The sequence below is a fragment of the Macrobrachium nipponense genome, chromosome 43 (assembly GCF_015104395.2).
Source record: "Macrobrachium nipponense isolate FS-2020 chromosome 43, ASM1510439v2, whole genome shotgun sequence".
NCBI lineage: Eukaryota > Metazoa > Arthropoda > Malacostraca > Decapoda > Palaemonidae > Macrobrachium > Macrobrachium nipponense.
The window spans coordinates 39,913,818-39,940,888 of record NC_061104.1 but is presented as its reverse complement, the minus strand read 5'-3'; the positions used below and the strand labels follow the sequence as shown (position 1 = coordinate 39,940,888).

General features: G+C 38.0%; 1 protein-coding gene across 1 annotated transcript in view; it reads right to left on the bottom strand.

The window, feature by feature from the left end:
- Nucleotides 1-27,071, bottom strand: part of LOC135213896 (uncharacterized) — a 141,453-nt gene that overhangs the window by 48,133 nt on the left and 66,249 nt on the right. Inside the window, exons 3-4 of the mRNA XM_064247992.1 lie at nt 15,318-15,443; nt 7,873-7,980 (exon numbers count right to left, since the gene is read on the bottom strand). Of these exons, the coding sequence (XP_064104062.1) occupies nt 7,873-7,939 (67 nt within the window). The 5' untranslated portion in view covers nt 7,940-7,980; nt 15,318-15,443. The remainder of the gene's footprint in view (nt 1-7,872; nt 7,981-15,317; nt 15,444-27,071) is intronic.

Below are 27,071 nucleotides of genomic sequence, written 5' to 3'. Positions count from 1 at the left end.
ACTTTTTGTGATAAAACTATTAAAAAAACCCGTACAAAAATTTTTAGTGGGGGGTTTCTTGAGTTTTAACTGACAAAATAGGCTGTTTTCAGCATTTTTATAGGGGTTCCAACTATTCGCGGGTTCTAACTATTCACGGGGTGTGTGTGTGTGTGTGTGTGTTTCTGGTACGCATCCCCTGCAATACGGGGGGACCACTGTAATACTTTCCAGATTTAACCAATTATGAAAGATATATTCACAATGCACATCTATTAGTCACTGAAAAAAAAAATTCGCATTGACGTGTAATGGCATATGCATTTCCGTCAACAATAGGAAAACTTACAAAAAATGTGAGTGCTTTACCCACCCAGACACCATCTATTAAACTGATGAAGTATTAATATCAGTCAATTAAATGTGACAAAGCGATGTATGATGACACAGTACTTTAAGCCAACAATAATCAAGAAAGCTAGCTAGCTAGCACTCTCTCTCTCTCTCTCTCTCTCTCCATATGCATATAGGTACTGTACATACTGCATGAGGTTTCCTTACTTTCCTATTGAGATACTGAATGCTTCTCTCTCTCTCTCTCTTCTGTGCTGTGCATGGTTACAGTATTTTATTACAAGTTAATATCCTTTAATAAATAGAGAAAAACTTCAATATCAAACAAAATATTTAGAAACAGTAGTTTCAACAATTCCAAAAGCTCTCAAAAAGTCAACACCTGCTTACCCATCTCTTACACATTATGCACAGCCTTCATACCCTTCCCCACCCACGAAACTCCTTCCTCCTCCCCCAATAACCCATTCTCTGCATGCTTATGTCAGTAAACTGAGTTACCAATGCTTCTCTCTATACCTACACAACATTGCCAACCACTCCCCTCCCATCCTGCCCAGCCTTCCCTAAACCTTCACCCCAGAGAGTACTATTTGCCTCCCTCCCCAACTCCTTAACCCTTCTTGACCAGTTTGTCTTTAAGCATTGTATGTGCTGTTTATTAATATTTTCAAACATCATCATTACTAATAATAATAATAATATTATGACTGCAATTACAAAATTTGTATGCGACAGTATTTTAAAGAAATAACCTTTCCATTTCACTTTTAAGTACGAACAATTCTTCTCTATCTCTCTCTCTTACCGAGATGAATTTTTATGGTACACTTATATGTTTATTAATATTTGTAAATAATAATAATAATAATAATAATAATAAATAATATAACTGTAATTACAAAATGATGCATATAAAGAATTCTTTCACTTCATCTTTCTTACCTCCAACAGAAGCTCAAAGTCCAGAGCCGCCAAATATGTCAAGTAATGTGACAGGAAGGAGAGTGTTGCCGATTAGCCAGTCAATGATTTTTACATATCTCTCTCTCTCTTGTATGTATGTAATCTTCCCATACTCCTATATTTTTACCTATCATTTATTCTTTTTATAAGGGTAATGTATTAAAGTAACTTTTAAATGGAATTACAGTAACTTTAATTGCATTTAAAAGTTAGCTTAATTCTTATATTAAGACAACAACAACAACAACAACAACAACTCTCTCTCTCTCTCTCTCTCTCTCGTCTCTCTCTCTCTCTCCCGCCCCGCACCTCATCGTCCGCTCGTCCTCTCTCTCTCATCTCGTCCCCCCTCGCGCTCTTTTTTTCTCCAATCCCCCCTCTCTGTCTCCCCTCCTCTCTCTCCTCTCTCTTTTCCGTCTCTCCTTCTCTCTCTCCTCTCCTCTCTCTCTCTCTCTTTTTTTTCGCTTTTTTCTTTAATTTGCCTTTTTGTCTTTAAACTGTAAATGTGCATTGTATTAGTCCAAATAAAAAGCACTAATTGTTCATGAAACGGAATTGAAGATCAAAGAGACAGAAGAAAGAATTTCTTAAAAGTGGTTGAGAAGGCTTCTAAAATATTAAGCTAACTTTTAAATAAAATGACAGTAATTTTAATTTCATTTAAAAGATAGCTTAAGGGGACCGTCCGCTATGGCGGATGACATGTCAACTTGAAAAAATAAAAAATCGAGTTATTACTTGGTACTATGCAGAAAACATGCGTGAGCTTCCAGACGTTTCAGCCAATTATTTTCACAAATAATGAAGATACGTATAGCGGTTTTTTTTGTCAAAATGATGACGTCACGTAACTGCGTCGTCTGTATGACTTGAGTTTGACAGAATCGTTTTTGCGTGTTTATTTTTGCATATATACAGCGATTTTTTTTAAAGATTTTTTTCGAAATTCTCATACATCTAGTAGCAATGAAAGGTAGTGTGACACTGGGCGAGAAGCGAGCTGCTCAGAGCAGTTATTTATAGGCGAGACTCGGAGAATGACTCAGTTACGCCACAGACGTCAAAGCGGTTTACATGCACGTAGGCACTGCGTTTGGTTACTAGCTATTTACGTTGTTTTTATAACTTCTTAGTGAACTTATAGCAATGCCGAAGTTACCTAAGATCAAGAAGGCTACTCAGCAACTATGGCTAGCAAAATTAGCGAAGGCCAGGAGTGTGCTGAAAGAAAAACACGAAAATTAATTGTTTTCAGCTGCCCTCATTGTCTCATGTCTCGCCGTCAACATCATTATCTGGTGTCACGCTGAGGGTATTAACACCACTTTTAGGGGTAGGACCAGGATCCTTGATGTAGAAATCAACAATAAAAGTACAAATAAAGTAATTATAATAATGTTGTTTTGACTTTTATAAGAAAAAAAGTGAAAAATTTACATAGCAAAATCTTTGGGAGCTCATAACTCAAAAACATACTTATGCGCATGTCGGTAACCATTACTCGGTTTATTTATTATCCAATTTTAGAGAGAAAGATATCATTGGCAAAGAGGAATAAAAATCCCATAATTCTGTGACAGAATTTTGATATCTTTTTTTTTTTTTTTTTTTTTTTTAGAATTTTTTGAGTGTCTAGACTAAAAAAAAAAAAAAAAAAAAAAAAAAAACAAAAAAAAAAAAAAAAAAAAAAAAAAAATCATATAAAATAAAAAAATTAAAAAATCAAATTCTGCCACACAGAATTGTTCCGTATATAAAGAAGTTTTTATGGTATGCGTTTTCAAATACACTGATGTCATATTAGCGGAGAAAACTCTACCAATTTTTTTTTTATTTTTTTTTTTTTTTAAATCATGATTTTTTGCTAATAAAACGAAAAGTTTTTGATCAAATGACTTGAAATTTTTATATGAGAAGAAGGTTATATATATCTGAAACATATATGAAAATTATGTATTTTGCGTAATAAATAAAAAAAATAGCCATCATAGCGGACGGTCCCCTTAATACTTATGGAGCATGATTGGGGTCACATTCAGTGTTCAAAGTCTAGAGGTAAGCATTTATTAGCATTTTTAGAGGCCATACCAAACTTGCGCGAGGGGGTCTGGAACCTAGCCTTGCATAAATACAGGATATTACTGTATAGTGGACCCCCGTATTCACAGGTGATGCGTACCAGCCCCCCCCCCCCCCTCCCATGAATAGCTAGAGTCTGTGAATACTTAGAACTGCTATAAAAATGCTTAAAACTGCCTATTTTGTTGTTAGTTCAAAACTCAATAGAAACCCAATGCTTATACCTGTTTTTTTTTTTTTTTTTAAATAGTTTTATCACAAAAAAAGTGTAGCTAATCATGAAATTGATATCAAAATTCTGCAATTTGTGGATATTTCTCAGAAAAATACCGGGAATAACGCAAATTTCCCATGAATAGTGGGTATATAAGATCCAAACAGAAATCTGCGAATATGCGAGTCCCCAAATATCAGGGATCAACTGTATGGAGTATGTACTTAGAGTGTAGGCTGGGCTACAATTTAGATGGTACCAAATACCCTAGTGTAGGTTTGGCTAAATTTGGGATAAGATTTTTCCAACAAACAATGGGGTTTTTAGAAACTGACCCCACTGTAAGTAGAACAATACCTATATGTTTATATATATATATGTATGTGTATCCCTTTTCATTAACCAAAGGTTGTTGATTCCTCTATGCAGTCCTGCTCCTCTGGCTCAACCCTATGTAATTTTTCTAATTCCCTTTGGAGAACTGGTCACCTATTTTCTCTCCACAAATAACCATTGATACCAACAAAGGACAAAGAAGTGGGGGACCCCCACTGCAGCAACAGCAGATATATCATTAACCTATTCAGAGCCAAAAACAGATTACACCTGTGAAAAGTTTCTGTCTGCCATGTGGTCACTGGTTCCTTTCCTCCAGCAAAGTACCCTAATTCTATAACAACAACACAGAGTAAGTCCCACCCATGATGGGGTGTCCTACAGGATCCAACCAGTCAAGAATCAGACCTCGGTTATTGGCAAAATAAAGTGCCGACGATAGCGTTATGGCACCATAACACACCTAACAAAGGTGCTGGTAACCGGTTATCGTTGCCATTAGTGGCATAAATCGCCAAAGTTTCGGTTAATGGTGGTTTTCGCCTATCAGCAAGAACAGGACTGCCTGTAATAGGAAAACATTTATGGTGCCTGAACACTTTGAATGTCAAGGACAAGGCCTTCAAAACCCAGATAACCAAGTACTTATGGCCTCTTAACTTTTAATCTTCAAGACAAGTTTTATTCAGTATAGGCAGTCCCCAGGTTACGACGGGTTCGACTTACAACGTCCCAAGATTAACCCTTAAACGCTGAATGGACGTATTAAACGTAGATGTCAAATCTCCCCCGATTTCCGAATGGACGTACCATACGTCGGCTCAAAAAAGTTTTTTTAAAATTCGCGGAAAAATACTTATAGGCCATACCAGCCGAAAACTTTTGAATCACGCGCCGGGTTGGGGGATGCTGGGAGTTCACGGATCAAGGCATTGTTTTGTTTACAATCGTTACGCAGGCGCGCAAGCGCGTATTTCTTTCTTAATTATCGCACTAAAACTATCAGTTGACAAATCTCAAAATTATTTCGTCACTTTGACATAATTTTTGCACCGTTTTAATTATCCGTTAAATGAAGTATTATATATGAAAATGTGCGCATTTTTATGTAGAATACAACAATAAAATACTCATGATTGTAACTTTTATCAGTTTTGAAATATTTCTATATAAATAACGATAAGTGCCAAAATTTCAACCTGTTCGGTCAACTTTGACTCTACCGAAATGGTCGAAAAACGCAATTGTAAGCTAAAACGCTTATATTTTAGTAATATTCAACTATTTACCTTAATTTTGCAACAAATTGGAAGTCTCTAGCACAATATTTCGATTTATGGTGAATTTATGAAAAAACTTTTTCCTTACGTCCGCGCAGTAACTCTTCCGAAAAAAATCATACATGCGATTGTGGTAATGTTTTGCACCATTTTAAAATTAGCCGTTACATAAAGTTTTATATATGGAAATGTGCGCAATTTGATGCACAATACAACTAAAAACAACCCATGGTTGTAGCTTTTATCAGTTTTGAAATATTTTCATATAAAAAATGACAAGTGACAAATTTTCAACCTTCGGTCAATTTTGACTCTACCGAAATGGTCGAAAAACGCAATTGTAAGCTAAAACTCTTATATTTTAGTAATATTCAATCATTTACCTTCATTTTGTAACAAATTGGAAGTCTCTAGCACAATATTTTGATTTATGGTGAATTTATGAAAAAAAAAAAAATTTCCTTACGTCCGCGCGGTAACTCTTCGAAAAAATCATAACGTGCGATTGTGGTAATGTTTGCACCATTTTAAATTAGCCGTTACATAAAGTTTTATATATAGAAATGTACGCAATTTCATGTAGAATACAACGAAAAATAATTGAAGGTTGTAGCTTTTCTCATTTTCGAAATATTTGCATATAAATCACGATAAATATAAAAAACACCACGTTTGTCGGTCAACTTTGACTCTACCGAAATGGTCGAAAAAACGCAATTGTAAGCTAAAACTCTTATATTTTAGTAATATTCAATCATTTACCTTCATTTTGCAACAAATTGGAAGTCTCTAGCACAATATTTCGATTTATGGTGAATTTATGAAAAAAACTTTCCTTCCCTACGCTCGCGGATTCTCCGCCATAAAACTCCGAATTGCGTACATCGAATTCTCGGAAATTTTTCTCCGCTTCATATGAGGCATTTCATAGATTTTTATATATGAAAATGTGCGCAATTTCATGTAAAATAAAAGGAAAAATATTTGAAGGCTTTAGCTTTTCTCATTTTCGAAATATTTGCATATAAATCGCAATAAATAGAAAAAAAACCACGTTCGGTCAACTTTGACTCTACTGAAATGGTCGAAAACGCAATTGTAAGCTAAAACTCTTGCAGTATCGTAATATTCAATCATTTATTTTCATTTTGAAACAAATTGGAAGTCTCTAGAACAATATTTAGATTTATGGTGAATTTAAAAAAAAACATTTTTATACGTCTGTGAGTTTACGAATTCGTACATCATTTTGTGATAATATTTTTCCGGTGTTGCTTTTATTGTTTTACAATGTATTATATATCAAAATGATTGCAATTTAGTGTAAAATACAACGAAAAAAAAAGAAACTCGTTAGCTTTTACCGTTTTTTGCACAGCGTGATTTTAATACAATTATGTTTGAATTTTTTTTTTCGCTACCATATATCGCATTATTACCATATGATAATGATATTATTTTTAATTTCTGATGATTGCATACTAAATTTCAGGCAATGATAAAAAAAGGAGCCAAAAATGAACTCTTAATCTTGAAAACTAAGCGCGCTGTGATTTTTTGAAAAAATTATTTTTTCCGCTTCCGCGCTCGCTCAAAACTGGCTCCGGAATTCAGGGGAGCGCTTTCATCAAAATTTTTTTTTCAGGATTACGAAGAAATATGACACCAAAAATGCAAAATAATCAATATTTGAAGGTATTTTTGATGAAATAAGCAATAAGAATGCAGTTTACATAGTTTTCAATGTACCCAAAGCATTAAAAGTAAAGTTTTCTTAGGATTTTTGACGATGTTCCGGCTTACAACGCGTCTAGAGAACGCAACCCCCGTCGTAACCCGGGGGACTGCCTGTCTAACAAAGCACAGCATAGGCAGTCCCCGGATATCGGCGGACTCAGTTAATGGAGATCCGATTGGGGCTTGTCTAGCGCCATAAAACTCAGCGACTTATGGCGCCATAATGCACCGAGTTCCAGTTATCATGCCTAACAAAGGTTCCATTAACTGGTGATTTTCACTAATCATCACCCCGCCAAGAATGGACCCCCCCCTCCCTTGATAACTGGGGACTGCCTGTACACATCCCCACTAGTGTGTTAGGTATATAATATGTCACAATAACTACCTGGTAGTAGTTACTTCCCTCATAATAAAATTATAAAAGAGTACACAAAACATTTTTCTCTTCACGTTTGCAGTGAAAGTTAAGTAATACGTACAATAATATAGGAATTTTATAATTCATTATGCATCTTGGTAACATACATTCTCCTCACACACACACACACACACTGTCAACACTAATAAGGACAAGCACTGCTACTAATATAAAAAAAAAGTGAGCATATAATGGTGCTAGTGCTTTTCTAATAAAAAAAAAACTAGATTCATGCTTAATCAACACTACTTGGTAATTACGTATAATTTCAGGACAACTGAATTACAAGAGCCAACTTCCAATTATGAAGGACAATATCTTGTCCATTTTAATAAAACTTACACTCAAAAGGTGCAGATTTCTTTAAATCACAGACAGAAACCTTCATGATGACTAATTTGCCTGGACAAATAATTGTCATTTTTTTTAACCATCAGGCTATAAAATTCAGTGGCACTGAAAGTATTCTTGAAGTTACAGAATGCAGAGTCAATTTGTTTACTTACTTATCAGTTTCTGATATGAAGGCATTAACACTCCAGGAATTCGTAGATGGGGCTCTGGGGTGACCATACTTGTCAATACTGAATTTGCTCCCTTAATATCAACAAATGCTGCAAAGACATACACAACCCCTGTACTCCTTAGCCTTCAAATCACAAGACATACAGCATGGAAAACTTAAGATTCATATACATTACTGTAGGCTACAAGTATGATAAACATGTGGTCATACTAAAGTGGAGAGCCTTTATGTCGTAGAAAATGTCCTTCCACATTCATCCTATTAGCAAATGCTACCACCAACCCACATACAGTATTGTAAAGGTTTAGCCACTATCCAAAGGGTTTACAAAAGCTCACCATCTGTGCTGTGCCCAATACTTCCCTCCCACTTACCTTAAATATGTAATAAGTCTATTATACTTGATAACAATGAAGGCATATTCAGTAATGCTTTTAAATAAAAAGGAAAACAGAAAACATTAACACAATTCATGAAATATCAAACACTGAAAACTCACAAACTATAATCTGTTAGAAGGAGGTTACTTTAGCATGTAAACACTTGATAAACTATAAACACTTGGCAAACATTTGCCTCGTGTATAGAAACTAATGTAAAATCCTTAAAAGACTTATTAAAAAACACAATTTAGAGCAAAATTTATCATTTTTCTCAAGTTCCAGGTGCAAGTTAATTTTGTGTAAACATCGAAATATTTTAATCCAGTTTCCTTCCTCTATTTCTTTGGGCTTTTAGGTATTACTAAAGAAGAACTGGGGAAGTATGTTGACTGTGTTATTTAGAAAAGTTGTTCTACTTTGTTACACATTGGCGTGATAGGGCAGTACAAAAAAAAGTAGCAACAGCATAGAATGAGTGAGAGATTATAGGCCTACTAAATAGTAAAATGTACACAATCCAGGGCAAAGTTTGTGAAGTGAAGAAATGCAACTACAGCGTGTCCTCGACATACGGCGGGGATCCATTCCAGCTCCACGCCGTAAATCGCTGCATCACCATTATCATCAACAGTGCTTATGGCACTGTAAGTTGATGTAACAGTGCTTTAAAAAGCTCCTTTACAGGCTGAAAAGCCCCATAAGATCAAATTGTCATAAGTCGATGTCGCAGTGAATAGAGGACACACTACATATTTAAAGCTGACCTTTTACATCTACAGCATGCCAATATTTCAGTAAAAAACTGGAATGATACTTGCAATATTAGTAGTACTATTCACAGGCTGATAAAAACATTGAAATCTCAAAGAATGAGATGGTGTGCACATTCAATTATATTATTACATATCTTAACCCTTAAATGCCGAGCATCTTTTTACCAAATTGTCTGTCTATGCTGGCGGCGTTCGGGAGTTAGTGCCGAAGCGGAAAAAAAAGTTTTTAAAAAAAAATCACAGCACACTTAGTTTTTAAGATTAAGAATTCATTTTTGGCTCCTTTTTTTTCATTGCCTGAAGTTTAGTAAGCAACCATCAGAAATGAAAAAAATACTATCATCATATATAAATATTGGGATATATGACAGTGCAAAAAAAAAAATTTCATATACATGTAGTATAAATATACAAATCGCGCTGTGAGCAAAACGGTTAAAGCTAATGAGTTCATTTTTTTTCGTTGTATTGTACACTAAAATTTCAATGATTTTGGTATATACCAAATTGTAAAACGATCAAAGCAACACAGAGAAAATATTATCACAAAATGATGCATGAATTCGTAACGTGCGGATGTAAAAAGTTTTTTCAAAAATTCATCATAAATAGAAATACTGTGCTAGAGACTTCCCATTTGTTGCAAAATGAAGGTAATTGATTGAATATTACTAGACTGTAAGTGTTTTAGCTTACAATTGCAGTTTTTGACCATTTCAGTCCAGTTAAAGTTGGCTGAAGGTCAAATTTTTTCTATTTATCGCGATTTATATGAAAATATTTCAAAACTGATAAAAGCTACAACTGTGAGTTAGTTTTTGTTCTTTATGTAACGCCTAATAGAAAACGGTGCGAAAATTACGACAAGGTGACTGAAGAAATTCTGAGATTTTCAGCAGTTACTTCGCGGATGTTAAGGAAAAAGTTTTTATTAAAAATTCACCATAAATAGAAATATTGTGATAGAGACTTCCAATTTGTTGCAAAATGAAGGTAAATGATTGAATATTACTAAAATGTAAGAGTTTTAGCTTACAATTGCTTTTTTTTACCATTTCGGTCGAGTCAAAGTTGACCAAAGGTTGAAATTTTGGCACATCGTAATTTATATGAAAATATTTCAAAACTGATATAAGCTACAACCATGGGTTGTTTTTTGTTGTATTTTACATAAAATTGCGCACATTTTCATATATAAAACTTTATGTATCGGGTAATATAAAATGGTGCAAAAATTACGACAAAGTGACAAAAGAATTTCTGAGATTTTCAGCCAAGTTACCGCGCGGACGTAAGGAAAAGTAGTTTTAAAAAATTCACCATAAATCGAAATATTGTGCTACAGACTTCCAATTTGTTGCAAAATGAAGGTAAATGATTGAATATTACTAGAATGTAAGAGTTTTAGCTTACAATCGCGTTTTTCAACCATTTCGGTCAAGTCAAAGTTGACCAAAGGTTGAAATTTTGGCACTTATCGTGATTTTTATGAAAATATTTCAAAACTTATAAAAATTGCGCACGTTTTCATATATAAAACTCTATGTAACGGCTAATATAAAACTGTGCAAAAATTACGACAGTTACGAAAGAATTTCTGAGATGCATCGCTGATGCTTTCTAGTGTGAGAAGAAGGCAAGTCGCGCATGTGCACCTGGGTAATGCTTGTAAACAGAATAACAGCATGATCCGTGAACTCCCAGCATCCCTCAAGGCACATGATTAAAAAATTTTCACAAACTAGGCCTATAACTATTTTTCCGCAAATATTTAAAAAAACTTTTTGTAGTCGACGTACCATACGTCTACTTAGTACCTGACAGACAATTTTAGTCGACGTATAATACGTCCAGTCGGCGTTTAAGGGTTAACTAGACCACATTGAGCTAACTTATTTAACTTCCATTGGGCATGACTCAAAAATCTGTCTTGACAATTTTATCAATAAAGTTTAGATTTTACTTATTAAATTCAAATTTTTAGAACTGGATTAAGTGACACTGGTGGACATTCTAACAAAGTTTCCCACTGATCCCTTTAAATTTAGCACGTATAGGGACAAGATCATAAGGGCTATCTACCATGTACCTACTGGCTAACAGAGCGACCAACTCTAAAATGAGGAAAACTTAAACCGTGCACAACATTTCTTTATATGATGAATTCCATATTCCAACATTGTGCTAACTCTGCTTTAACTTGTTCCTGTCAGGTTCTTCATTTCATATGATAAGCCACTTATGTGATGTGATCACAAGTACGAATAACTACATGTGGTCTTGTAACTGCAACTTTGGCTGTCTTATTGTGAAGTGAGAATTTGTTTTGCAAAGGTATTTTACAGATTACTGCAAAATTTGAAGGCCTCTATGTAACCAGTAAAAATTACAATCTTCAAGTAAAGGAGAAGGAAAAATTCACAGACTAGGTACATTTGAGAGTAACACAATGCCAACCAATGCGAAGGCTGAGACATCACAGAAAAACAACGTGGAAGACTTGGAATATACTACAGTGGAATCCCATATTTGCGGGGGATGTGTTCTAGAACCCCCTGAATACCTAGAATCCATGAATATTTAGAACACTATAAAAATGCTTAAAACTGCCTATTATTTTAGTTCAAAAAATAAACACACAAAAATGGTTATACCTGGTTTTTTAAATGTTTTTTATCCCAAAAAGTGCATCTAATCACAAAATTAATATGAAAATATTTTCTGCCTTCACTGTGCACAAGGATTGGGTCATATGAGTCATTCGTAAAATACCCAAGGGTGACTTGACTGACTTTTTGAAGAAGGGATAAACTAAATGATAGGTTTTGCAAGTATGCAAAGTAAATTTAAATATCAAATGCACAGTATTTTCTCCAGAAAAGCATGATCTCATCAAAGCCAATACAAAAGGATTACCTATGTTGCATCAGAATTTTGGCACTTGATGTATGATGAGTAAGCAAATATGTCAGGACGGTGCTTAACATTCATTTTCTTACATTCATCAAGTAGGCCACGTTCATATCATCCCTCTCCAGTAGTATTAGTATAGACTCAGAGAGAGAGAGAGAGAGAGAGAGAGAGAGAGAGAGAGAGAGAGAGAGAGAGAGAGAGAGAGAGAGAGAGAGAAACTAAGACAAGCTCAGTAGGCAAATGGACTGAACACAAGTATTGTACACCTGGATACCATTTGTTTCACATAAAAAAAACAACTATATTTAAGTTAATTTCACTTGTGACAAAAAGCACAAATAATTCTGTATCCTTAAAAGAAACAGTACTGAAAGGTTCTTTCTCACATTTACTCATAGTTTTTTTTTTCTCTTGAGAACACTATTAAACATACACTACTATGAGATTCAGGGACTCTGTAACACGGTTTTTTCGCAATAACTTTTTATCTATGCATTTCATAAATATAACGCTTATTCAGACTACATATTATATCAACACATAAATTTTGAGTGTATTCTGCACTACGTAGGTTGAATAGATTTGGTACTTACAATGTAAAAGTGACCTTTTTTGAAGACGGGCCAACTTACTCAGAGAAAAGGTTTCGAACGCACTCGTTACGTAACTTATGACAGCATCTGTTCCCTCTTTCTCTGGAACCTCTCCAATGATAATTGTCATAATGAACAAACAAACGAAATATGTTACTAAATACAAAAACACTTCGATTATTAGTCTAACTCCCAAAATAAGTTTCCAAAGAAATTATAGTCTACTTTATAGGTCACAATCAGATTGACAAGATGTAGGGAATAGTTGGTAATTATCAAAAACATAGTAGACAAGCTTGATTTGATAACTGCTATATCCAATGTCAAGCAATTTTTATTTATTGGTTATCTACCTATTTACTGAAAAACAAATAGCCGGTACCATATATTGGCTTTAAACCTTCACCAATAATTATCGTCAGAATGGTGACTTCATGAGGCTCCACCCACTTTCGCCTCGTTATAATTCAGGATAACACTGAAGGCTATCATGGGCATTGTTGGATTAGAAAATTTAATTTCTGACTATAAAAACTAATTTCTCGAGTAGTTATAAGAAGTGCTAAATGATCCTCAAGGATCCCAGCAGTTGGCCTAAATGTTTAATTCATGTATATTACTGCTATACTGTTGCGGCACTACTGCTACAGTAGTATTACTACTCTAGCACTGATACCCCACCCACATCTATGTATCGTTCCGCCATTCATAAAGTCTTTGGGTTTCAGAGCCGATGGAATTTCTGTCTGGTGGATGGGCGGGGCAACATTTAGTCAAAAGGTGTTTGTTTACCTTGCTTACGTAATGAATGTTTTTCGACTCTTGGCTCGTAATCATTGGCCATGGCGTCGGCTAGATCATTTTTACTCTATAAAAATTTAAACTATCGGGTTTAGGTTATTGATAATGCTGACAAAATTTGTGTGTGGTTGTAAAATATACATATGTCAACTTTCAGCTACATCTGATGCTTTGACAAGGAGCAAAGTCCAAAAAACCGTGTTACAGAGACCCTGAATCTCATAGTAGTCTTTGTAGTTTCTTTTTATAAAGTTGTGAATACTATTATGTAAAGTGTTGCATACAAAAGGTATGATTTGTAAAATCAAGGGACAATTTATTCCAATACTAACAAAATTTTATGTGCACAAACCAATAAAGCCAAATATTTCATTTTTATGTGCATGGTGCACTATCCACATAAAATAAAATATTCTGCTTTCCTTGCTCTGTTACTGATTTTAGTTATTTTCTGTTACAGTATTGTGTAAGCTGTGATTATAATTTTACAAAATAAACTTTGGAAAATTATCAGAAACAAAATGTATAACCTGGTAAAATTAGCTGTCACAAAGCAGAAAACAAAAGACCCTCTGGACAGTTTCTCCAGAGGAAGGTCACCCTTCAGCTGGCAGCCTATCAAGTCTAACTGCTGAGGAGTAACCTCTGCATTCTCTGATATTATGTGGGGATAGGCGTTTGCTTGATCTGCTGAAGGAAAGGTTACTTCCCAACCCACAGATCTGGGCATTCACCTTCTCCAAGACATCATGAATTGCCTGTGACTACAGCTATCTTACCAAGGGCGGTGCCTTACAAACATTCCCTGGAGTCAACTCTATACACAAGAATGTCCATAAATACAAAGCCAAGATTGTCTCTCCAAGGTCAATGCACTCAGAATGAGAGAAACCACCTACCAAAAGTGTTGTGTTTGCAGATATTTTGTCTTAAACATTCATTATGACAAAATCCTATGGTAATAATGTATAATAGTACTGTGACTGAAGGCTCTAATGTGCTGCTTTTCACTAAGAACAGTTACTTATCATCAGAGTACAGGTCCTTTTGAAAAGGAGAGTCTGTATACTATGTTCCTCTGAATACTACTGTAAAAAAGGACGGAAAGATATGGCATTACAGTTGAAAAAGAGCAGATGGGGAAAATCAATGTCAGTGGTGAGGAATGTATATCCACTAACAAGGAACCTTGATTTTACATATCATTAATCAGATGAGCTTTTCCTACGTCAATTCTTATTTTAGGTTAGCAACTCAAGGTTTTGTAACCTGAATGTTTGAATTTGTGAATGATCACAAAAGTAATTGAAAAAAAAAGAATACAGATGTAATTATGCAATGTTTCTTACAGGGGCTTTTTTTTTTTTTTTTTTTTTTTTTTTTTTTTTTTTTTTTTTTTTTTTTTTTGTCAAGAGTATGGAGTAGAAAAATAATTTGAAGTAGTACATCACTTCTAAACTGGCAATCTCTGTAGCAACAGCAAAACCAGAAGCACTTGATTTGCATAATCAAAGTAAGATGTATTTATTTTTTTGCAGAATTTACCTTTAAACCTTTGAGAGAGCGATGGCATTTTCACACATACAAATGTCAACACTTCTGACTAAGTTCAACTTATTATGACCTTTCATTTTAATTTTCCATTTCTGATTCAGCTTCAAAATGACATCATAACCATTAATAATACATGAAAAATATATTTACACTGAGACCTAAAAGGAACATGTTGCAAGGCCCATTAGCAGTCAGATGTGACGCACTACAAAAATCATGGAATACTTCTCTCTCCCCCCCTCCCCCTTCCCAATGAATCTTGGAGATAAAAATAAACTGAACAACAATTTTACATAATAATGTAGAGAATTTCAAATTAAAAAAGAAAGATTGAGTAAACTATTTGTGTAACATGCATGAATAAAGAAGCGTTTAAACAAAAATGGTAAAAACTACTTTAGAACATACCTTACAAACAAATATCCTAAGTATTGCAGATATTATATCCTAGATGTAGCTTCCAATACTGACTGGTTTGTGATCAAATGCTTATCAAACTAAACAGGTGAGTACTGAACACTTATGCCAACAAAACTGTGAAAAAAGGGGAATTTTATAAATGGTGTAATATATATAAAAAACCAACTGACAGAACAGTAGGCAAACCCTACACAATTATTTTTGCTCTACTCTACAAAAAGCATAAAACCCAACACCATAGCTAGTCCAACAGTGTGATACACCAAGTTTCCTACAAAATGTTTTTTATAAAGTGTTACTAAACAACACACTCTACTTACCTTGCTCCCCTGAAAAATGACTTCTGAACTACTCGATCCTACAGAGTGAGCAACCGTTTTCTCTCATACATACGTACACACACACGCAAGAAATACTTTTTATTCAACCATAATTATTCAAAATTAGCCAAGTTTCCCATTAGTTTTCCAGGAGCTAAGTTTACTTCTACCTTGGTCGATGGATATCTCAATTGACAGGTAATTCAGTTCACGGACATTTTGTCCCAGTTTTGGTCGGTTAATGGACTTGTGCTCAGCTTAAAGATGGACAAAGACAACTAGCTAAAACATGTATGGGATTAGTATGAGCATCATGCATATATGGTACTGAGCTGAAACAAAGCAAAGGGCTCAGTCTATGCCTGGGTATTGTTCAGTGCATATCTTTGCAACAGTCTGTGTCTTTGTAAGTTTCTTATTATTCTAGTGCAAAGTAGGTAATTGTTCTATATGTAAAGCTTGGAGGTCAGTGATCATGATGTGGAATTGGTGTAATACAAAGGCAGTGCTCTACACATAAGAGCTGTAGGACCTTTAGTGGAAGCAGCACAGACAATAGCTGTGGAATTGTCTTCAAAGGAGAAGAAAGAAAGGTAGAATGTCCCTTGCTCATTAATAAAATAAATATATGCAAATTGGGATAAATTTTAAATTTGTGTAGTAAAATATTATCCACACAAAACTGACATCACTGAAGCCTTTTTTGTGAGAGAGAAATTGTATAAATCTCAACAAGAAAGCAGTTAAAAAAAAAAAAAAAAAAAAAAAAAAGCAAGCAAGCAGCCCCAGGGATCCATGATGTCGAATTTGGTTGAAGAAAACGCCTAGAATGCTCAGGTGTAGCCAGAGATAAGAAAGAAGGAGACTGAGACTGGAAGTGTGATGCCTGAGAAGAACAGGAACTACAAAGATGCCTTCAAGCCTTAAGCAGCAACCGCAAGACAGGACAAGGTGAATGACACAAGCTGCTATTTTCCAGTCTGCGGAAGAAACTAACACTGACTTATGAAGCGCCAAAGGTTGACGAGAATGCCAAAGAAAGGAAGAAGAATGTGGAGAACAAATACGTTCACATACCCAATCACGGCTACATGAACGAAGCTCCCTCATGGACAAAAAAACATGAAGACAAACCAGCATTGCCAGTAAACCAGGGAGACTAAACAGAAAAACATGAACGTTTGGAACCAGGCAAAAGTCTAACAGTAGAGAAGCCTTTGGTGTCAGGTGAACACATGCTGTCAAACTGAGTCCAATGGCAGGCGAGCGCATACTCGCAAGAGAGCTTCCAATGCCAGGCAAGCGTACAATATAAAACGAACACCTCTGAGAAAATACCAAATCATCTTACACAGGAAGACTACAGAAAGAACGCAGATAGGGACTGCTAGGAGTATGCGGCCTCCTGCAAGGCCTAGGGGATGTGGATTCAGGTATTGAGTCAGAGCACTTATCCTTACCTAGCATGTCTACTTCCTGCTGATGTGAACTTTGCTTGATCTTGCCATGTTTATCTTTTGGTGACCAAGTGCCCACCTCTGTGTAACACAGGCCAGGTTGGCCAGAGGAAGAAGCCAACGGGCACAAATCGCTTTCACTCCCGGACCAAAAGCAGAAGGAGCATCACATAAGAGAATGGCTAACAAGGATGGAGGGCACTGGCACTTCCTCAGCCTCATTTGGGAAATGCAAAAAATGACAACTAAACTGGGCAGGTAAAGCAGAAAGTGCCAAGGAGGTTACCTACATAAACTTTTCAAACATAGCCCTAAGACTACATACACTGGCTTCTAATACGGAGAGTTTTGAGAGAAGAAAATTTTGAAGGAGAAGCATTACTATGAAAATAGGTAGAATGAGAAGAGCTGCTATCTGAAAGGTTGTGAAAAGATGCAAAACTCTTACTCCTAACCCCACTTCCCATCCTAGAGTTATAAGGATCTTTTTTTTTTCCTATTCTTATCTGCTTCTCACCTCTGCTAACATTTTAAATAAACATTCATTATTTCATCTGACCAATCAATACGCTGGTCACAACAATCGTTAAAAGAACAACTGTTGTTCCTAAAAGAAAAATATTCATTGTGATGTAAAGGTGGGTGTTGCACCCTCTTATCTTACAAACAGGAAAAGACTTTTCTTACTCCTTACTGGAAAACTATCCAATTATCAAAGAAATCTTGTATACACATTGCAATGCTTCCTTGCAGGTCAACATCAGACACTCAAAACCATCCAAAAGGGATGGGTGAATAGATAGTTCAAACTAAATGATCCTATATTATTTATTTTTTTCTTTGCTTTTCACTATCTATTGTCCTCCCACCCGACGTGGGAAATACGTACAACTATCATAATGAGAAGTAAGAGTCACTTAAAAAGTTATCACTTGCAAACCCTTTTTGTGGATGTAGTACAGACTTTTTCATAAACTTCCTTAGCATTGTAAATATATTTCTACATGTCAGCAAAACTTGTGCAAATAATGTACAGATTCCCCAAATTAAATCTTATTCAAGTGTCTACTGTTAGGCCCTTCTCTGGACACTTGATTCCTGTCACTCTGCCAGGGAGACCTATGAACATATATACTGCTAGGTTACCAAAATGAGGGAAATTCATGTAGGAATATTTCTTTAAAGTGTTGTATACAGTCGACCCTCAGGATTCACAGGGGTAGTGTACGTAAACCCCAATGAATAGCTAAAATTCCTCTAAAAATGCTTGTACTCAAGTATTTTAATAGTTTTATCACAATAAATGGATTTAAGTCAAGAAAATGTCAAAATATGTAAGGTATGTAATTAGTGAATACAGTGGTACCTCGACATACGAAAGGCTCAACTTACGAAAAATTCGAGTTACAAAAGCAAATATACGAAGATTTTTTTGGCTATACATATGAAAATAGTTCAGGATACGAAAGGTTGTTGCTGTAAAGTCCCGAGATTCACCCGGATCACCGATAACAATTTTAAAACTCGCGCGCCGCCAACTGAGTAGACTCGCCACCATCCTCCCGCTCTCCCATTGGTTCCTGATGCTAGTCACCGCCATAAGATCCTGCTCTCCTATTGGTCAGCATCTCTCCCATCGTGCATCTATGTAGCAGCGTGCTTCTTCGGCCACTCAGTAGCAGCATCGTTTGTATACGCACGCAGAATTTGTTTGTTCTACACGATTTCGTTTATTAATGTAAATTCGTTAGTGATTTCATTGTAGTAATACTTTATTGTGTTGTGTGAGAACTTTAGTACATACGTATACTACATAACTTAATTACGTACAGCATATATGTAGTCATGGGTCCCAAGAAAGTTGAAGTTCATGGAAAGAAGAGGATACTTTCTTTGGAGACAAAAATAGAGATAATTAAAAAGTATGAAGCTGGCATGCGATTGAGTGTGATCACTAAGGAATATGGCCGAAATCCATCGACAATAGGCACCATCCTTAAGCAGAAGGAAGCCATCAAAGCAGCTACACCTTCCAAGGGTGTGACTATTTTGTCTAGCACGAGGAGCCACGTGCACGACGAGATGGAAAGGCTGCTTCTTGTCTGGATAAAAGACAAAGAAATTGCTGGCGATACGATAACCGAGACGGCAATCTGCCAAAAGGCCAGCGCTATTTTCGGTGATTTGATTGCCCAGGCCGAAGACGGAGGAGAAGGGACATCGACACCAACCCCAGACTTCAAGGCTTCTCTTGGGTGGTTTGAAAAATTCCGTAAACGGTGGTGTGGCATGGGGAGGCAGCCAGCTCAGACACGAAAGCAGCCGAAGCCTTTATTAAGACGTTCGACGAGATGACGATCAAGGAAGGCTACAGTTCTCAGCAAGTCTTCAACTGTGATGAGACTGGCCTTTTATGGATAAAAAATGCCTTGTCGGACGTACATCACAGAGGAAGAGAAGCTACCCAGGCATAAGCCTATGAAAGACAGGCTTATGCTCACACTTTGTTCAAACGCCAGTGGGGATTGCAAGGTGAAGCCCCTACCTTGTGTATCATTCGGAGACTCCTGGAGCCTTCAAGGCCCACAAAGTGCTTAAGGAGAAGCTTCCAGTGATGTGGAGGGCTAATGCAAAAGCCTGGGTAATGAGACTTTTGTTCACTGAGTGGGTAAATCTGTGTTTCGGCATGACAGTGAAGAAATTCTTGAAAGAGAAGTGCCTCCCTCTGAAATGTCTGCTGTTGTTGGACAATGCCCCTGCTCACTGGCCTTGAGGAAGATACACTAGCGGAGTATTCTTTTATTAAGGTTCTTTATCTTCCGCCTAACACCACCCCTCTTCTCCAGCCCATGGACCAGCAAGTGATATCGAACTTCAAGAAGCTGTATACGAAACATCTTTTCAAGAGATGTTTCGACATCACTGATACCACAAACCTCACCTTGCGTGAATTTTGGAAGGAGCATTTCGATGTTGTGATATGCATCCGACTCATCGATCAAGCTTGGCAGGAGGTTTCGAGGCCAACCTTGAATTCTTTGTGGAGGAAACTCTGGCCTGATGCAGTATCCGCCCGAGACTTCGAGGGATTCGACGTGGGCGAAGCTGCTGCAGATTCAGGAACAGTTGACGATCCTGAAACTGTTTCGCAACCAGATCTTGACGAGATCGTTGCACTCGGCAAGTCCATGGGGCTGGTCGTCGACGAGGACAACATCAATGACCTTCTAGAGGAGCACCAAGAGGAGCTTACAACAGATGACCTGAAGGAGTTGGAGGCCATGCAACATAACGTCGTTCAAGAAGAGTTCTCTAGCAGCGGCGAGGAGGAGGAGGACGACCCTATGACAACGGCAGAAATTAAGGATGCTCTAGCTGCTTTTCACAAGGTGCAATCATTTGTAGAAAAGACACACCCCAAAAAGGCTTACACAGGTCGTATGCTTGCGCAGTTCGATGACGTTTGCCCGAGTCGTTTCAGGAACATTGTGAAAAGTAGACAGAAGTAATCTTCCTTGGAAAGTTATTTTTTAAAGAGGCCTTTAGTAGGAGTATGCAAAAAGGAAGATCCAATTGATACTATGAAAAAACAGAGTTGAAAGTGGTGAAGAAATTGAAATTTTGTATAAAAACGTAAAGTATAAAAAAGTAAAAAAAAATTTAAAAATCAAAAAAGAAAAAAAAAATTAATTTTAAGTTTTTTGTAAAGTTCAGTGTTACGGTTTTGTTAATGTGTTTCGTAAAGTTTAGTCTATATTTCCTGACATTTTTAATGTGTTTCGTGAAGTTAAGTGTACGTACTATGTAACAAATTTTCTCCCGTTTGTCTTCATCCTCTGTCGCCACATTTTACTACAAACGTATGTATGTACGTACAGTATTTCTTGTATACCATGTACACTAATACATTTTATTTACAGGTTCTATGTAGTGCATATTAGTAGTATGTATTAAGTTAGGTATTGAATGGTCCAATTGTTGTATTTCATTGTTTATTGGTCAATTTAGCTTTATTATAAAATTTACTGGGGAGTTTTTGTAGGGCTTGGAACAAATTAGGCAATTTACATGTAAAATGCGGTTCAAGATACGAAAAGCTCAGGTTACAAAGGCCGCCGCGGAACGGATTAATTTCGTATATCAAGGTTCAGCATTAAAAAAAATTGAATGGCTGCCTGGATGACTATTTAGTTTACCTGTTCTCCACCAGGTGTGTTTTGAATGTTTTAGCTCTTGTCAAAATTCTCCTTGACAGCCCACTTAGTTGTGGGGAGGCTGGGTGGGTCTACTTTAACAGTAGCTAAGTATCCAAATAATAAATTTTATTATGAAAATTTATATTATTTGAGATGAATCTTACCTACTGTTAAATTTAGCCAATTCCCACATTAAGAAGAGGATGGTGGGTAGTGCAGCTAGACAAAACTCCGCTCAGCCATTTGAGCTAAAGGTTACTTGTACAAAACCCAAAACATTCTCACCTGATCTGGAATCCTTGGTGGATTTTACTACCTCCAGAAGTTGGATTCCATTCAGGGAGCAAGGCTCTAATGCGTATGTAGCAAAGAGCAGCCTTGCGGAAAAAACCGCTTCGATTCAGCCAGCATGAAACGCAAGCGGTATGAGGAACCCCTGTGCTTGGGTCCAAAAGCCCTATAAAACGACAGTCACTTAAAATAAATACTACCTTTACAATATAAAGGTACGCTCCTATACAAAATTTCTACCTTCACGCTCCCCAAAATATTAAAATCCGGGATTTAAACAAAAGTCCAAAGAATTCCTCTTTTTTTGGTTCAGGAAAAGACTACCCACTATTCGTAGCGGATTAAGGGCTTTACTGTTTTCAAACACAATTCTGTATACTTAAGGTAGTGATCGGGCAAAAACCAAATTGTACTTCTACTGTGACACATCAATCCTATTCTGGAGCGACAAATTGACTTAACACTAAATGAAGTTACAACTGCTGCTCACATTATGAATGTTTACCTTCAATAAAGGTAAAAGATATGGAGCTAGTTCTCATGCACTAGCCTATCCAATACATCACAGAAGACCTTGTGTTCCTTGACAAAGTTTCTAAAAATCACAACACAAAAGGTTAATTTTGCCTCTTCCCAGCTTAACCTTCACAAATACATTCCAGGTTTTCTAAAACCAAAAAACAAAAAGTTAACTTCGCCTTCAAGCTTTACCATTGGCAAAGACAGCTATATTTCCCAAAAACCACAAAACAAAAGGTTGATTTTTGCCTCTTCCAGGCTTAACCTTTGACAACAACCTGTTTCTAAAAACCACAAAACCAAAGGTTAACTTTGCCTCTTCCAGCATTTACCTTTGACAAAGATGTTCAAGGTTTCTAAAAGGATGATATAAATGTTCTAGGTTTAACCTTTAAATTTAAATGGCCAACAGAATAGAGAAGTTCCCTATTTTTCCCCACCAAGGGGTTACATTGGAATTCTTACAGGGCACTGTAAAGCATAGCCTTAACATCACCCTCAACTCTTAGGCAGAAAGCTAAAATAGCATTCCCTTTACACCAGCTTAAATAAGGGTGCCGACACTAACTTTACTTTTTAACCACTGCTAAATAAAAGGTTTTACAGTAAATTCAGATAAAGAGACTGATATAGAGATGAAGGGGCTTCAATCTCAACACCTTACAGTGCTGGTCCTCAGCAAGATCTAAAGGTACTTGATACAATACTGAGGAAAGTACATACGGAACGATAACTTTGGAAGTAAGACAGTGAAAAGTCTTATCTCCTCTCAACAGAAAACATTGTCATCTACAAGGTTCCAGGTGCTGAAAATTCCTCCAGAATGGCACCCTCAGCAACACATAGACCATTGCTTCTGACCCCAGGCCATGGCAGTTTTAAATTAAGGACAGATCCTATGATAACTTGAAACTCATTATTGGGAGGGGACATTCTAACATCTCCAAGCAGTTAAGGAGATGCCTATGTTAATGGAACTGTATGGAATTGTGTAGTAGAGTTGATTTCTTCTTAATGGAAGAATGAGACATCTACCGAGAGCATTGGAAATTCTGAAAATTATTTGCCCTGAGGCTACAAGCGATATACAGGAGACACTAAGCAATTCTTAAACATGATATTGTTATGATACAATAAAGTTTTATGCATACTTACCTGGCAGGTATATATGTAGCTTATCCTCTTGTCGCACTGGCAGAATTTCAAAACTCGCGACAACCGCTAGTACACTGGTAGCTCAGGTGATCGCCACCCCGTTCCCGTGGCGCTGGTGCTCGGAACCATTCCCGTTTTCCTCAGATTTTCTCTGAACCCTGTCTCCTGAGGGGAGGAGGGTGGGAATTTAATTATATATACCTGCCAGGTAAGTATGCATAAAACTTTATTGTATCATAACAATATGTTATTGTTATAATACAATTAAGTTTGTTCATACTTACCTGGCAGATATATATATAGCTGTATTTTCTGACGTCCGACAGAATTTCAAAACTCGCGGCACACGTAGTGGGCGGCCAGGTGTAGTACCCATTCCCGCCGCTGGGAGGCGGATATCAGGAACCATTCCCATTTTCTATTCATATTTTATTCATGACCCTTGTCTCCTGAGGGGAGGAGGGTGGGCACTCTAATTATATATATCTGCCAGGTAAGTATGAACAAACTTAATTGTATTATAACAATAACATTTTGTTCATGAAACTTACCTGTCAGATATATATATAGCTGAATCCCACCTTCGGATGGTGGGCAGAGACAGAATAGGATTTTTTAGGAAACTTAAATTAAGTAAATGATGTACTTCTTGGTTCCTTACCTGTTAGCAAAGTAGACTCTGTGATTACTGTCACTTAAGCCTGCTTCTGCTTTTATCAGAGTTGCCAGCCAGGTGTAGACCTGTAGTGCTGGTGCACTCTGGATGCTCTGTCAACGGGGACGTGACCTCAATGTGACAAGACCATCTAGCCAAACATATGGGAGTAACACAGCAACCGACCACCACCTGACCAACTAACCAAAAAACCCCTGACAGTTAAACTAAAGAATGGGAGATTTCCACAGAAGATCTCACCATCAACCAAAAACACAACAATAAAACTAACCTAAACTAAGCTAAGGGATAGGGAGAGAGCTACCTTCACCCACAAAACTGTGTCTGCCGAAATGTATGGCCCCCAAAGAACTACAGTTCTCGTAAATCGTTCTCACATCCCGGAGGTAAAGTGAGGCGAATACGGAATTACTCCTCCAAAAGGTGCTATCAAGGATATCTTTGATAGACATATTCCTTTGGAAGGCAAGAGAAGTAGCTACGGCTCTGACTTTGTGAGCTTTCACTTTAAAGAGGCTCAAATCAGTCTTCTGGCAAGATGAATGAGCCTCTTTAATGACGTCCTCAAGAAGAAAGCCACAGCATTCTTCGACAACGGCAAATCTGGTCTCTTCACCGAGCACCAGAGATTACCTGAGGGACCTCTTATCTCTTTAGTTCTATGAACATAGAACTTGAGAGCCCTGACAGGGCACAGGGCTCTCTCTGGTTCTTGACCCACGAGACCCGACATACCTTTGATCTCAAAGCTCTTGGGCCAAGGATTAGACGGGTTCTCATTTTTTGCCAAGAAAGTCGGGCTCAACGAGCAGACAGCGTTGTCCCCCTTGAAGCCCACTAGGCTACTGAACGCTTGGATTTCACTAACTCTCTTCGCCGTCGCCACAAAAAGATTGAGCCTGCTCACATCCAGGACTGGGCGCCAACCCGACGACTGCTTCGGCACCAGGAAAATCCTGTTGTAGAAGCCCAGTGACCCCAGGTCCACGACTTGCTCCACCGCTCTTTTTTCGACCATCTGGTCTAAAAGATCGGGTTCTCATTTTTTGCCAAGAAAGTCGGGCTCAACAGCAGACAGCGTTGTCCCCCTTGAAGCCCACTAGGCTACTGAACGCTTGGATTTCACTAACTCTCTTCGCCGTCGCCAGAGAAGCTAGGAAAAGCGCTTTCCTCGTCAAGTCCCGTAGAGAAGCTTCGTGGAGAGGCTCAAAGGGACTTAACATTAGATGCTTCAGAACCACATCGAGATTCCATGAGGGTGTCTTGCCTGTGGAATCTTGGAGGTTTCGAACGACCTTAAGAGATCGTGTAGATCCTTATTGTCGGAGAGGTCCAGTCCTCTGTGGCGAAAAACGGCAGACAACATACTCCTATAACCTTTAATTGTAGGAACTGCCAATTTCTGCACATTTCTTAAATAGAGCAAGAAATCTGCTATCTGGTTCACAGAGGTCGTGGAAGAGGAAATTCCTTCCTTTTTGCACCATGCCCTGAAGGAGGCCCACTTACTAGATTGGTAGACAGCTCTTGAAGAGGCTCTTCGAGCATTAGCGATTGCTCTCGCAGCTGCCTTCGAAAAGCCTCTCGCTCTGGCCAACTTTTCGATAGTCTGAACGCAGTCAGAGCCAGAGCGGAGAGGTTTTGGTGATACCTTTTGAAGTGAGGCTGTCTGAGTAGATCTCTCCTCCAGGGCAACGTTCTTGGGAAGTCCACAAGGAAAGTCATGACCTCTGTGAACCACTCTCTTGCTGGCCACATCGGGGCAATCAGTCAACCTTGTCCCTTCTGAAGCTGCGAACTTCCTCATGACTTCCCCCATGATCTTGAATGGGGGAAAGGCGTAAAGATCTAGGTCTGTCCAGCTCCAGAGCAACGCGTCCACCGCAATTGCCCCTGGATCCAGGACCGGGGAGCAATACAGAGGAAGCCTCTTCGTCCTCGACGTAGCGAACAGGTAGACTAGAGGACGTCCCCACAGTCTCCATAATTGCTGACAGACTTCCTGGTGCAAGGTCCACTCTGTTGGCAGAATTTGATTTCGACGACTGAGAAGGTCCGCCCTGCATTCTGTACCCCTGCCACGAATCTCGTCAGGATCTTGATCTGCCTTAAGTCTGCCCATAGCAGAACTTCCCTTGCAAGGAGAAAAAGGGATCGGGAGTGAGTTCCTCCCTGATTCTTCAGATATGCAAGGGCTGTGGTACTGTCCGAGTTGACTTGAATGACCTTGCCTGACACTTTGTCTTCGAAGAACTGCAGCGACAGGAAGATCGCTGCCAGTTCCTTTACATTGATGTGCCAGGCTACCTGTTCCCCTCTCCAGGAGCCTGACACTTCCTCCCCCCCTAGTGTTGCTCCCCAACCGGAAATGGAAGCGTCTGAGAACGGAAATGGAAGCGTCTGAGAACAACACTAGGTCGGGGCTCAGAAGATTTAGGGAGAAGCCCTCTCGCAACTTCTGAGGGTCGAGCCACCATCTTAAGTGGTCTTTCACTGTGTTTGAGATCCTTAGGATCGCATTCAGGTCCTCCTTCGCTTTCCATTCTTCCGCAAGGAAAAATTGAAGAGGCCTGAGGTGCAGTCTTCCCAACGAGACAAACTTTTCCAGCGAGGAAATGGTGCCCAGCAGACTCATCCATTCCCTCGCCGAACAAGCTTCTCTCCCTAGGAAGGCTGCGACTTTCTCTAAACCCAGCTGCTGACGTTCCTGGGATGGAAACGCCCGAAAAGCCACTGAATCCATCTGAATCCCCAGATACACGATGGACTGTGTCGGGGTCAGATGTGACTTTTCGGAGTTGACTAAAAGACCCAGGGACTTTGCTAGGGCTAACGTCGACTGAAGGTCCTCCAGACATTTTCTTCTCGACGACGCTCTGATCAGCCAATCGTCGAGGTAGAGGGATATCCTGATCCCTGAAGAATGGAGCCACTTCGCTACATTCCTCATTATAACTGTAAAAACCATCGGGGCCGAGCTGAGACCGAAACAAAGGGCTCTGAATTGCCAAACCCTGTTGCCTAAGACGAATCTCAGGTACTTCCTTGAAAGAGGGTGGACGGGGACGTGAAAGTACGCGTCCTGCAGGTCCAGAGACACCATCCAGTTGCCAGGTCTCAAGGCTCCT